General features: G+C 44.4%; 1 protein-coding gene across 1 annotated transcript in view; it reads right to left on the bottom strand.

Annotated features, from left to right (window-relative positions):
* The window catches only part of UBA2 (ubiquitin like modifier activating enzyme 2), a 42,453-nt gene extending 30,073 nt beyond the window's left edge, over window positions 1-12,380 (bottom strand). Inside the window, exons 1-6 of the mRNA XM_050768742.1 lie at window positions 12,175-12,380; window positions 10,104-10,187; window positions 8,840-8,910; window positions 7,350-7,414; window positions 5,779-5,879; window positions 1,209-1,330 (exon numbers count right to left, since the gene is read on the bottom strand). Coding sequence (XP_050624699.1) covers window positions 1,209-1,330; window positions 5,779-5,879; window positions 7,350-7,414; window positions 8,840-8,910; window positions 10,104-10,187; window positions 12,175-12,312 — 581 coding nt within the window. The 5' untranslated portion in view covers window positions 12,313-12,380. The remainder of the gene's footprint in view (window positions 1-1,208; window positions 1,331-5,778; window positions 5,880-7,349; window positions 7,415-8,839; window positions 8,911-10,103; window positions 10,188-12,174) is intronic.
* Window positions 12,381-14,987: the final 2,607 nt, after the last annotated feature.

Below are 14,987 nucleotides of genomic sequence, written 5' to 3'. Positions count from 1 at the left end.
ATCCTTCTCATTTCTTAAAGTGTATTCTGTGGTTCACTTTCCAACTTAAGATTCTTAGTAAAGATTTATTAATTAACGTTCAGCCTTTCTTCATGTATGTAAATCTGTAACTTTTTGCCAACCACCACATTCAATACGTTCTACAAGTTTCAGGTATAGCATTTTCATCATTATCAGTACAGGGTATTTTTAACTTCCATTGTGATTTCATTTATTTATTTATTTATTTATTTATTTAGAGACGGAGTCTCGCTCTGTGGCCCAGGGTATTTTTAACTTCCATTGTGATTTCATTTATTTATTTATTTATTTATTTATTTATTTATTTATTTAGAGACGGAGTCTCGCTCTGTGGCCCAGGCTGGAGTGCAGTGGCCGGATCTCAGCTCACTGCAAGCTCCGCCTCCTGGGTTTACGCCATTCTCCTGCCTCAGCCTCCCGAGTAGCTGGGACTACAGGTGACCGCCACCTCGCCCGGCTAGTTTTTTGTATTTTTTTTTACTAGAGACGGGGTTTCACCGTGTTAGCCAGGATGGTCTCGATCTCCTGACCTCGTGATCCGCCCGTCTCGGCCTCCCAAAGTGCTGAGATTACAGGCTTGAGCCACCGTGCCCGGCCGTGATTTCCTTTATAACCAATGAGTTATTTTTAAGTATGTGTTCACATTTCCAAATACATAGATTTTTATCACTTAGTTACATGGCTATCTCCAATACAAGACAAGACTAAGCTTCCTGAACAGGCATGGCCAAATTTAATTTTTTTGAGACCAATTCTCACTCTGTTGCCAAGCTGGAGTGCAGTGGCGTGATCTTGGCTCATTCCAACCTCTACCTCCCGGGTTCAAGCAAGGTTCCTGCCTCAGCCTCCTGAGCAGCTGGATTACAGGCACCCGCCATCACGCCCAACTAATTTTTGTATTTTCAGTAGAGATGGGGTTTCGCCATGTTGGCCACGCTGGTCTCGAACTCCTGAGCTCAGGTGATCCGATCACCTCGGCCTCCCAAAGTGTTGGGATTGCAGGTGTGTGCCACCGCACCCGGCCAGCTGAATTTTACCTAAGAAATACCGCAAGAAAGCTACTAAAGCATCCCTTCACCATATTTAAACATTTTAAGTTCAATCTCTTCAAGGTAATTAAATAAAAATGACTCCATTTTCCATCCTCAGTACCGAAAAGCATGCCAAGAAATAGATAACACTCTTACTTGAACAAGTACTTTGCCCAAACGATGCAATGTATAGGTTCTGAAGGTGTGTTACGAATTGTACAGCCAGGAAAGGTTCTCTGGGTTGGCTTAGGATGACATTCATAACACTCGGTCACACCCTACAAAGTCAGGATATGAGAAAAATCTTTATTCCATGATAGCAGTTTCTCAACATTATAAGGTAATATAAATACTTCATTCATCTATATTCCAACTAGGTTTTATCTTGTCAAGGAAATTTTGAAATATTAGTGACTCCAAAACCCTTACTTTATGATAAACTAACACAAAAGCTAACTGAATCTATCAGTCACAGCTAAGGCTGTGCTTGGACTCCCAACTCCTGGCTCAGTGAACATGACTTACAAGCCAAAATAAAAATTACTACACCTGAGTGTCAAATATGAGTTTACCTTGATCGCACTAAACAGAAAAACTACTGGAAAGACAAACAGCAGCTTTCCAACAAATTGTTTCTTAAAGTTGTAAATGTTATTTCAATATTATTCGCAGCCATTTCTTTTTTTTTTGAGATGGAGCCTTGCTCTGTCACCCAGGCTGCAGTGCAGTGGCATGATCTAGGCTCACTGCAAGCTCTGCCTTCCGGGTTCACGCCATTCTCCTGCCTCAGCCTCCCCAGCAGCTGGGACAGCAGGCGCACGCTGCCACACTCGGCTAATTTTTTTCGTATTGTTAGTAGAGATGGGGTTTCACTGTGTTAGTCAGGATAGTCTCGATCTCCTGATCTCGTGTGATCCACCCGCCTCCGCATCCCAAAGTGCTGGGATTACAGGCGTGAGCCACCGTGCCCGGCACCCATTTTCCTTATATTTTTCTTTTTTTTTTTTTTTTGAGCAAAACTAAGTGGGACTGGGGAATACAGCCATGTCCTTATCATTTCCTGTAAATTAAGTAAACAAAAGTATTAATTTCAAGATATATCTACCTACACAGAAAAATCTTAGGTATTACTAAACCAAATACTCTTCATTTTATTGATATACATAAGGAGGAGACGGAGTCTCACTGTCACCCAGGCTGGAGTACAGCAGCGTAATCTAGGCTCACTGCAACCTCCAGCTCCCAGGTTCAAGCAATTCTCCTGCCTTAGGCTCCCAAAGAGCTGGGATTACAGGCATCTATCATCACTCCCAGCTAATTTTCATATTTTTAGTAGAGACGGGGTTTTTCCATGTTGGCCAGGTTGGTCTTGAACTCCTGACTTCATGTGATTCGCCCGCCTCGGTCTCCCAAAGTGCTGGGATTACAGGCGTGAACCACTGAGTCCAGCCCATTTTATTGATATACATTCAAGTTTAAAATTACAATTTAAGGGCCGGGCCCAGTGGCTCAAGCCTGTAATCCCAGCACTTTGGGAGGCTGAGACAGGAGGATCACGAGGTCAGGAGATCGACACCACCCTGGCTAACCCGGTGAAACCCCGTCTCTACTAAAAAATACAAAAAACTAGCCAGGCGAGGTGGTGGGCGCCTGTAGTCCCAGCTACTCGGGAGGCTGAGGCAGGAGAATGGTGTAAACCCGGGAGTCGGAGCTTGCAGTGAGCTGAGATCTGGCCACTGCACTCCAGCCTGGGCGACAGAGCGAGACTCTGTCTCAAAAAAAAAAAAAAAAAAATTACAATTTAAGGAATTTATGCCTTGCAAGAAGTACATGACACCTGAGATAACTATCAAATGAATCATCTTTCATCATCTCAGATATTCCTAACTTCAGTCTTTTCTTTTTTTCTTTTTGTTTGAGATGGAATTTCGCTCTTGTTGCCCAGGCTGGAGTGCAATGGCGTGATCTTGGCTCACCACAACCTCCGCCTCCTGGGTTCAAGTGATTCTCGTGCCTCAGCCTCCCGAGCAGCTGGAATTACAGGCGCCTGCCACCACACCCGGCTAATTTTGTATTTTTAGCAGAGATGAGGTTTCACCATGTTAGCCAGGATGGCTCCAACTCCTTACCTCAGGTGATCCACCTGTCTTGGCCTCCCAAAGTGCTGGGATTACAGGTGTGAGCCACCACGCCTGGCTAACTTTCTATTTTTAGTAGAGATGGGGTTTCTCTATGTTGGTCAGGCTGGTCTCGAACTCCCGACCTTAGGTTATCCGCCTGCCTCTGTCTTCCAAAGTGCTGGGATTACAGGTATGAGCCACCGTGCCCAGCCATCTTCAGTCTTAATACATAGTGGTGTGTCGGAATCACAGTAACAAGGATATAAAAACCAACGTCTGGCCGGGCATGGTGGCTCATACCTGTAGTCCCAGCACTTTGGGAGGCCAAGGCAAGAGGATCACCTGAGGTCAGGAGTTTGAGACCAGCCTGGCTAACATGGCAAAACGTCATCTCTACCAAAAATGCAAAAATCAGCCAGACTAACTGTTCAAGAACCAAAACTCTCAAACACTGTTTTAATATAAATTGCGGCTGGGCGCGGTGGCTCACGCCTGTAATCCCAGCACTTTGGGAGGCTGAGACGGGCGGATCACAAGGTCAGGAGATCAAGATCATCCTGGCTAACACGGTGAAACCCTGTCTCCACTAAAAAATAGAAAAAACTAGCCGGGCGAGGTGGCGGGCACCTGTAGTCCCAGCTACTCGGGAGGCTGAGGCAGGAGAATGGCGTAAACCTGGGAGGCGGAGCTTGCAGTGAATTGAGATCCGGCCACTGCACTCCAGCCTGGGCGACAGAGCGAGACTCCGTCTCAAAAAAAAAAAAAATTAAATAAATAAATAAACTGCAGCAGATTTAGAGTTTTCTCCGTAACACCATTTCTGATGCCCTCAGCCTTCCAACATGCTTTCTTGAGGGTAGCCAAATGGCAAGCAGTCATGAGATTCATATTGCAATGCAGAGAACTTCCGTCTTGATCTGTCAACAAATATTGAAGGCCTCCACTTATTCAACAACTTAATACACACTGACATACACAAGTCTTTTGTAAAATGGTATTGAATAAGGTTCCAAGGATAACATTTAACAGTTAAAACAAATAAAGACAATTTCTAACATGAATAAGCTGCCAAAAAAATATTAGACACAACCAGCAAATGTTAAGTATATAACTCTCTTTCTATAGTTTCAAAATGTGGAAAACAACCCTTCAAATGTATCTACAGTATTTGATTTCTTAAAAGAACTGAAAGAAAAAATATCTGGACAGCAAATGAAGCTGTGTTGAGGTTTTAAAAACTGAGGTATGCACTGGGCACGGTGGCTCACACCTGTAAACCCAGCACTTTGGGAGGCCGAGGTGGGCAGATCACCTGAGGTCGGGAGTTCAAGAGCAGCCTCAACAACATAGAGAAACCCCATCTCTACTAAAAATACAAAATTAGCCAGGCGTGGTGGTGCATGCCTGTAATCCCAGCTACTCGGGAAACTGAAGCAGAAGAATCGCTTGAACCTGGGAGACGGAGGTTGTGGTGAGCCAAGATTGCGCCACTGCACTCCAGCCTAGGCGACAAGAGTGAAACTCCATCTCAAAAACAAACAAACAAACAAACAAACAAAAAAAACCCATAAATAAATAAATGAACCAAAACTGAGGTATGAGCACACAGGTATTTTGTTCTACTATTCTCTAGTTGTAGTTAAATGTTTGAAATACTTCACAAATACACCACTAAAAACTTTTCAAAGTTCCCTTCCACTCTATAAGCCCAGACTCTTTTAGACAATAGAATTTTTTTTTTTTTTGAGATGGAGTTTCGCTCTTGTTGCCCGGGCTGGAGTGCAATGGCGTGATCACGGCTCACTGCAATCTCTGCCTCCTCGGTTCAAGTGATTCTCCTGCCTCAGCCTCCCAAGTAGCTGGGATTACAGGTGCACGCCACCACGCCCAGCCGATTTTTGTATTTTTTGTAGAGACGTGGTTTCACTACATTGGCCAGGCTGGTCTTGAGCTCCTGACCTCAAGTGATCTGCCTGCCTCAGCCTCCCAAAGGGCGGAGATTACAGGCGTAAGACACCACACCCAGTCGACAAAAAGAAATTTTTGATGCCTGGTATATCATGCTTATCAGTTTAAGGATTTTAATACACAAGTTAAATGAAGCAAAATGGCAGAGCTGAAAGATTTCCTCACCCATAGTCTTTTGGGCACCTTTATAGCATTTTAAGTTTGTTTTCTGAGACAGAGTCTTGATCTGTAGCCCAAGCTGGAGGGCAGTGGTGCAATCTCAGCTCACTGCAACCTCCGCCTCTCAGGTTCAAGTGATTCACCTGGCTCAGCCTCCCAAGTAGCTGGGATTACAGGCGCCTGCCACCATGCCCTGTTAATTTTTGTGTTTTTAGTAGAGATGGGGTTTCACCATGTTTGCCAAGCTGGTCTCAAACTCCTGACCTCAGGTGATCCACCCACCTTGGCCTCCCAAAGTGCTGGGATTACAGGCGTGAGCCACTGCACCCGGTTGCATTTTAAGTTTTACATGGGCATAAAAGCCCTTACATTTTGGATGTTCGCCTGCTCATTTTATATAAATACGAAGTTTATTTTCTACTGCTCCAAGGTCTCAAGTAAACATTTGTGAAGTTAAAAAAAACAAAACTTTTCTTTACCTTTTTGATAGTAGTTACTTGTCCAAGATACCCAGCAGTTCCACTTTCAATAAGAGGAACATCAGCTGCCAGGCACATTCTATTAACATGGTTTCGGGCAGCTGGAAGTAAAAAAACAGTATGAGTTTTTGGGGAAAAAAAAACAAATTAGTTATCTTTAATTAGGATGACACAGACCTAAAACTATCTTACTGGCTTCATTTTTTGTACAATTTTCTTATAGCTATGGCCAGAAAAATACAACTGTTAATTACAGACATTTAAGAGACATTCACTTAACAAAATATCAAACAGAATTTGTATCACAAATCTTTTCCAGAAGTACCCACAGAAACACATAATTTTAAAAATCCAAACTGCCATCTTTCTCTTCTATCGCTATACCTTACACAAAACACTGTTTCAAGGTGTTCCTTAACTCACCACTATTCTAATATAATTATCAGATAATAAATGATAGAAATGAAAGCAGAATGTGGAATATCAACTTGGAACTATTAAAGTAGTTTAAGGCTAGGAAAAAAAGATGAGTCAGGTTAAAAGAGTAATTTCAGGCCAGGAGCAGTGGCTCATGCCCAGAATCTCAGCATTTTGAGAGGCTGAAGTGGGAGGACTGCTTGAAGCCAGGACTTCGAGGCCAGCCCAGGCAACAAAGCAAGACTTCACCTCTACAAAAACAAACAGAAAAAAAATTAGCCTGGTGTGGTGGCACATGCCTGCAGAGTAGCTACTGCAGAGACTGAGGTAAGAGTATCACTTGAGCCCATTTGAAGGCTTCAGTGAGTTATGATTACACCACTGCACTCTAGCCTGGGCAACAGTGAGACCCCCAAGCCTTAAATAATATATAAACATAATTTTGACTTTTCCTTGTTTTTTATTTAGGTATTTCTGGCCCAATTTGTTGCAAACTCACTTGATAGATATACTTTTACATGTGGAAGTAACTGCAGGCAAAGAATATCACCGAAGCATTCCACACCCCACCCTCTAGTCATACTTGTTCTTTTTTTTTTTTTTAAGACAGGGTTGTACTCTGTCACCAAGGCTGGAGCGCAGTGGTGTGATGTAGGCTCACTGCAACCTCTGCCTCCTGGGTTCAAGCGATTCTCCCACCTCAGCCTCCGGAGAAGCTGGGACTACAGGCACATGCCACCACACCAATTTTTGTGTTTTTTGGTAGAGACGGGGTTTCACCATGTTGGCCAGGTTGGTTTCAAACTCCTGACCTCAAGTGACCCTCCTGACTTGATCTCTCAAAGTGCTGTGATTACAGGCATTAGCCACTGTGCCGAGCCCCAGTCACACTTTTTGAGAGCTTGTCACTTCACTTCTATTTATACCTTTGGTAGAAATGCAAAGAATATGAAAGGTAAATTCCCACCTGGAATAAGTCATTTCTATATAAAACTGCAATCAATGGGCAAGCTTTAAACTCCATCATTTCTCTTACGTCTTTTAAGGTCTAAATCACAAGTAAATAGTCTAATAAATATTAAATTTGTAAACAAATTGGATATGTGAGAGAGAAAATACCGAGAAATTAAAAGTATATATAAACATAATCTCACCTCTGTTATCTAAAGCATTCATAACCAGTATAAACTGTCGAAAAAATTCCACATTATAGTCAGGACTACAAAACAAAATAAAAAAATGTCACCAAAATAACTAGCCTTCCACATCATCTTTGCAGTATAATAAACAGTTCTGAAAAAAACATAGTAAGTGTAAACAAAACTGATATTAGGATTATATGCCATATAGATAGTAAAGTTTGACTCTTCCCAAACATAAGCAGATTTTAAAGAAATTATTTCCCTCAAATTCCTATCCATTTTGGCCAGCTACCTAGGGCACAAGAGAAGGATCTCAAACTGGCAGAAAGATGGCATGACTTCACTAGTCCCACTAGGCCTTCTTTGGGCAGCAAGTGCCTGGGAACACATAAAGACCACATTCCCAGGATCCGCCTGGCCTCTGACTTCACCTCACATGGTCAGGATCAGGCAGGGTTCAGGCCCCCAGGGTCTCTGCTTTTAGCAGCACTGGGAAAGCAACACAGGGTAAGGAGGTTATAGGGCTATAGGCAGGTTCACAGAGTAAAAAACTAAAAAACAAGCCAGATACAGGCTGGGTGCAGTGGCTCATGCCTGTAATCCCTGCACTTTGGGAGGTTAAGGTCAGTGGATCACCTGAGGTTGGGAGTTCGAGACCAGCCTGGCCAACATGGTGAAACCCTGCTGACTAAAAATACAAAAAATTAGCTGAGTGTGGTGGCGTGCGCCTGTAATCCCAACTACTCAGGAGACTGAGACAGGAGAATCGCTTGAACCTGGGAGCCGGACGTTACAGTGAGCCGAAATCATGCCAGTATACTCCAGCCTGGGCAATAAGAGCAAAACTCCGTCCCACACACACACAAAAAATCCGGAGATACAACTGCCCTGAGAAAGTGTTAAGTACCTCAATTCTAGTACCTTAAACAAGGACTATTTTTAATACTATTTACTTGTGAGCTAAACAACCACAGATAAAGGACAATTTCAGCCCACAGTTCCTTTACTCCAATACCTCCAAAATTATATGTTTACTCTATCTTTACTGAGATAAATATATTTACGTACTGTCAATACTACTGCCCTACCACAATTCCAAGTGTTATATTACAGAAGTCACAGTCATAATAAACAGATTTTGGGAGGGAACCTTTTAAACAGAAAAAGGCAAATGCTTTAGAAAAGTCTGAGTCACCATAAATAAGAATATTTCATAGTTTAAAATATCTTCTTACTTAAGGCACGCATATAAGGTCTTCATAAATTTCCAAGTAACTTACTTATTAAAAGTATTAAAATATCTCACCACTTATCTACATCATTCAAACCATGTATTTATGAACTGGTAAAAAGAATGCCACTTTGTGAGCGGAAACTACCACTGATTAATAATTCTAGAAAAATCATTTTTTTAAAAAAAGTTGAATGACTTTGAGCTATGTATTTGGCTTACAAAACCCTTATTCTTTACACAACTCTGCAATGTAATCATTAAAGCATACTTCATGATGCTGTCATGGTAGGCAACGATATTAGCTTTCGGGTAAAACTGTAGTACACTTTCCTTGGCAACCTGGAAAAACAAACAACACTGAATTACTACAATATTTCTGCTCCTATCTGAAATCTGCTTCTGGAAGCCACAATGCTGTTTTCTACTTACATAGTACCTTACTTATATTAAACACCAAAGAAATCCAAAATTGTGAGCAAATTGCATTAGGGTTAAGCTACACTTATAAAATTATACTTTTATACTTCTAAAATAACCGGAGAGCCCCCCGCCGACCCATGTACCACCAAACACATTTCTACATGAATGACAAGCTTCAGCGGAAATACAACATGACGTACCCAAGTGTCATTCATTCATTCACTTAACAAGTATTTACTGAGCATCCTGCATGTACCAGGAACTATACAAAGTACATGTTAAGCAAGAGAGACATTAATCATATAGTAATCCAGATTAAGTTCAACTACAAACTCTGATAAATGCCATGAAAATGATAGGAAAAGGCCAGGCATGGTGGCTCACGCCTGTAATCCTAGCACTTGGGAGGCCAATGTGGGAGGATCCCTTGAAGCCAGGAATTCTAGGATGCAGTGAGCCATGACCGCATCACTGTACTCCAGCTCGGGGCGACAGAGTGAGACTCTATCTCAAAGAAAAAGAAAAGAAAATGATAGGAAAAGTAAAGGTTGTTATGAGAGAAAAACCAACCCGACTTAGTCTAAAAGGTTTAGGAAAGTACTCCTGAAGAAGGAAGCCAAAATATGAAAGAAGAAAAAGAGAAACGAGTGGGGGTTTGCCAAACAGGTTGGGAGACAGGCAAAGGGAAAAGATGTTTTAAGACTCTGAATCACCAAGGAATATTTTAAAAAAAAAACTAAACAAAGGTCGGGGGAACTGTCTTGTTTCAACTAGGACAGCAGCGTAAGGTTACTCTAGCCCCCAAACATAGCAGTAGTCAACCTCTAGGGGGTGCAGGAACACAAGGTGCATCCTAAGTAAACCATCAGAAACTTAAATATAAAGAGGCCATGAAAGTTACACCATTCACAGGATTATTTCCTTTTTAGAACAAAAAAGGAGGGCTTAATCTTTAGTCCTTTACTTGATATATCTTTATCCTTCACAATCTCTCAGCTGAAATGAGAGCTTCACCCATTTTTTCCCTTCTATAGGACAGGCAGGATTAATCTGGTATCACAAATAGATGTTCCATCAAATAATTATAGAAATGGTATGCGAAATATAGTTACCTGTGCCTTTGATCTTCCAACATGTTTCTTTTGAAACAAAAACTGTCTGTTGAGGTTGCTGACATCAATAGTATCCAGATCAATCTACAAACGCATAAACCTCAGATAAATGACAAATGTTTAGGTATGTTTGAGCTGTAGCACTACTCTCTGCACCTATAATCCAGAACTTTTGATATTTGCTACATCAGTGGAGAAAACGTTTTACGAATCCGCCATACTAAAACTGTTAAACTGATAAAGAATAATTTAATGCATGTAAGAATCTAGATTTAATGTCAGAGATAACTTTCAAAAATACTTTGAAAGAATGGCATATTTTGTTTGTTTAATCATCCTGGCAAATATTTCAGGAAATTCCTTGGATGCCATAAAAATATGTGAATTTATTAAAACTATATGTGCTGTCGAGGTAAACACTAAATATATTAAAATATTTCTCTATGCCGGGAGTGGTGGCTCACACCTGTAATCCCAACACTTTGGTAGGATGAAGTGAGAGAATCGCTTGAGCCCAGGCGTTCAAGATCAGCCTAAGCAAAATAGTAAGACCCTGGTGGCTACAAGAAATAGACGAATTAAAATTAGCTGGGCATGCCTATAGTCACAGCTACTCGGAGGCTGAGGTGGGAGGATCACTGGAGCCTGGGAGGCGGAGGTTGCAGTAAGCCGAGATCAGGCCACTGCACTCCAGCCTGGGGGACAGGGCAAGACCGTGTCTCAAAAAACAAAAAACATTCAAGTATTTCTTTCAATCGAATTACTCTTTCAAATACAAAATATTAAATTTAACTGTGTCCTGTTCTTTTTGTTTTTTGAGACAGGGTCTCGCTCTGTTGCCCAGGCTGGAGTGCAGTGGTGCAAACACAGCTCACTGCAGCCTCGATCTCCCAGGCTCAAGCGATCCTCCTGACACAGCCTCCTGGGGAGCTGGAACCACAGGCGCACACCACCACACCCCGCTAATTTTTTCTTGTAGAGACAGCGTTTCTCTATGTTGCCCAGGTTGTGTTCTTTCTCTTAAATGACACATGGCAAACGTTTATTGAATTTTTGCTCCCTCCCTTGATTCAAGCCTTCCTCCATACACAATTTCATTTACTATTAATTAACCTAAGAAATGTGAAAGGAAACTTTTCCACATGGTTAAAAAAGTGTCATAAGTTTTATTTTTGGTTAAATACATAATACATAAAGGAAAGAAACAATGATTCAGTCGGCATCTGTACTTTTTTGTTCATTCCATGTTTCTACTAGCCCTTAAGACACTTTAACACACCCAAGGGCCAGTAACATCTCCAAACTCTTAAAAAGTTTGCATTAGCAGAAATAACTTGATTCAAAATAGCACTGGCTTGTCACTGTACACCAATGCAAAGGGCACAATTCTAATGTCTTTAATGAAACAAGCCAGTGTACCGTCTACTGTGAGAGCAATGACAGTCACACAGCCCGCGGGAGCCCTGCCACTCGCTCCGAGACCCAGGGTAAGTTACTCAACCCCATTGCGTCTCCCTTTCCTCATCTGTTAAAAATAAAGCAGGGTGGAAATAGCGTTTGCACTCCTCGGGTGGTGTGAAGATGGAGCGCGTTCCGTGTGTAAACCTTCTCGTGACCAGCGCTTGGGACGCGTTGGTCGCTATCATCGCCATCCTCTGCCCCGGGTCGTTACTTCGGAGTTAGGAAGGGGACCTCCAAATTAAAGTCACAACATCCGCGAGGGACTCAGTCCTCTCCCGCATCTCCTAACACCCATGGATTTGTTTTGAAGGGAGGATACGAGGCGGCTTCACGCCCTCGAAGCGCCACACATTGGCGATGCCGGGGAGGCGGGGGCCCGCGGCCTCCTCTGCGTCCGGAGCCGGCCCAGGGAGCAGAGGCCCACCCCGTGCCCAAAGAACAGTCCCCTCCCGCGGGGGGCCACCACCCGGGCCTCTCAGCCTGCCCCCGCCCCGCAACTCCGGTCCTGGGCTCCTGGCCCTGAGCCTCTGAGCCCCTCGAGCCCCGGAACCCCCGAACTCCAGCCCCCGCACCACAGCCCGCCATTCACCCGCGCGTGCCCGGCCCTCACCAGGTCGATGTGGGAGAAACCGGTGAGCACGAGGTTCTTGAGGAGCTCGCAGCCGATGCCGCCCGCCCCCACCACCAGCACTCGGCCCCCGGCCACCGCCTCAGCCAGCTCCCGGGGCAGCCCCCGCGACAGTGCCATGGCGGGACAACCACGAGCCGCGGCGGAGGCGGAGGCGGGAGAACCAAGCCGCGGCCGGAAGCGGGTGGGGGAAGGGTGTCCCGGTTTCCGCTCCTGCGCACTACGGCCTCCCAGCAGACAGGCGGGGCCCAGTGCGCGGGGATGTGCGGCAGCCCGCGGGGGCGAGCCGGCACTTGCTAAGGGCTGGCGACCTCCCGCTGAGACCGGTGGTGTTATTCCCACACCAGCATAGGCCTGCCATGAGACCTAAGAAGTCCAGGGGTCGCCTTCTAGCCTGGGGTTTCAACTCCCAGCCAAGACTTCCTTACAGGTTAGAAAAGTGATGTCCCGGCCGGGCGCGGTGGCTCAAGCCTGTAATCCCAGCACTTTGGGAGGCCGAGGCGGGTGGATCACGAGGTCAGGAGATCGAGACTATCCTGGCTAACACGGTGAAACCCCGTCTCTACTAAAAATACAAAAAAAACTAGCCGGGCGTGGTGGCGGGCGCCTGTAGTCTCAGCTACTTGGGAGGCTGAGGCCGGAGAATGGCGTGAACCCGGGAGGCGGAGCTTGCAGTGAGCCGAGATCACGCCACTGCACTCCAGCCCGGGAGACACAGCGAGACTCCGTCTCAAAAAAAAAAAAAAAAAGAAAAGTGATGTCCCTATATGTAAGGGGCTCTTACAAATTAACAAGGGTCACCCCCCAAAAAATACAGGCAAAGGATGTGAACAGGAAACTCACAAAAAATTGGACAATATGATCAATAAGCATATTAAAATGTAAACCACAAAAGAATTGCTTGAACCCTGGAGGTGGAGGTTGCAGTGAACCAAGATCGTGCCACTGCACTCCAGCCTGGGTAACAGAGCAAGACTCCGTCTCAAAAAACAAAACAAAACAAAATGTAAACCATGCACAATGGTAAGATTTTCACCTGCCGGGCGCGGTGGCTCACGCCTGTAATCCCAGCACTTTGGGAGGCTGAGGCGGGCGGATCACGAGGTCAGGAGTTCAAAACCAGCTAGTCTCTATTAAAAATACAAAAATTAGCCAGGCGTGGTGGCGTGGGCCTGTAATCCCAGTTACTCGGGAGGGGGAGGCTGAGGCAGAGGCAGGTGAATTGTTTGAACCCAGGAGGCGGAGGTTGCAGTGAGCTGAGATCATGCCACTGCACTCCAGCCTGGGCAACAGACTCTGTCTTAAAAAAAAAAAAAAACCCAGCTGCGCGTGGTGGCACAAGCCTGTTACTCAGGAGGCTGAGGCAGGAGAATTGCTTGAACCCAGGAGGCGGAGGTTGCACTACTGCACTCCAGCCTGGGCGATAGAGCAAGACTCTGTCTTAAAAAAAAAAAAAAAAAGTTTTTCACCTACTAAACTGGTAGAAAGAAAAAACAAGTAACACTTAACAAGGTATTGGGAAACAAGCACTCTCACACACTCCAGGTAAGGATTCCAAAGCAAAGCTTCTCTAGAAGGTATGGTGGCTTGTACTTGTAATCCCGGTTACTCAGGAGGCTGAGGCAGGAGGATCACTCAAGCCTGAGAGGTTGAGGCTGCAGTGAGCTATGACTTTACCACTGCCCTTCAGCCTGAGAGACAGAGCAAGACCCTGTCTCAAAAAAAAAAAAAAGAAAAACCCTAAAATTGTGCACAACTTTCGACTCATTCATTCCAATTATAGAAAACTGTCCTGTAGCAGTTATCATTGATTTAATAAATAAATAAATAAATTAAGCTATAGGGATGGCCATCATGGGAATAAAATTTGGAAAAAACAAGTGACTAAAAATTGTGTAAAGCTTTTGATGTATATTTTTAAAATACAGCAATTATAAATTATGTTGTGGGAAAAATATTAATGGGAAAATGCTCCAAATATGTTAAATGTAAGAGACAAGCCCACCCCATGATCACCTGGGCCTCATTATCCTTATCTACACAGGCAGAGCATGTCTGAACATGGCTGGGAGTGTTTTTATACTGCTGTTACAGGGCTGAAGAAGGGAAGGGGTCGATCATGTTAAAAATAAAGAAAAGGGAGACTGGAAGGCAGCTGGATAAAGGGACAGTCTCCAGAACGGAGTAAAGACCCCTTCCTGGGATGTGACAGGAGGAGAAGGTGGGAGTGGGTGAGGGCGGGGACCTGGGCTGATGAACATGGGCAGGTCTAAACAGCCAGGGTCACAGAGCAAGAACCTCCAGCAGCTAGAGCAGGTTCAGCGGCTTGATCAGGTGCCAAAAATAGCATAGGGCGCACTGGAGTGCAGGTGTCAGAGGTGTAAACAAGAGGCAGACCACTGCTCTTGGCTCTTTTGCTGCTCTCCCTCCCCACTAGAATGCCCACCAGGATGGCTGTGCCGGCAACACCAGCCCTCTGGACTAGAGAGGAGCTACCTTCCTAGCTGCCACTGTGACAGCTGGCCCTGGACCCTGGAAGGGCAGACCAACCCACAGTCAGGAGGTCCTGGCCCAGCCCCAGCCCAGGCACCAGCACCCAAAGGCAAAAAGCAACTCAGAAAAACAGAGGTTAATAACTTGCAAGTTAAAATAAGGTACATACACACATACTTGAACATAAAAATTGTTTTAATTTATATTAATAAAAGGAAGTGCTCTTAAACAATAATTCATCTGGGTCTTCTTGTATAATACAAAATTCTTCCATGGGGATCTGATGATTTGGGGGCCAGCAA

Source organism: Macaca thibetana, chromosome 19, assembly GCF_024542745.1.
Source record: "Macaca thibetana thibetana isolate TM-01 chromosome 19, ASM2454274v1, whole genome shotgun sequence".
Taxonomy (NCBI): Eukaryota; Metazoa; Chordata; class Mammalia; order Primates; family Cercopithecidae; genus Macaca; species Macaca thibetana.
Note: the sequence above shows the minus strand (reverse complement) of the source record. Positions and strands in the feature narration are given on the sequence as shown.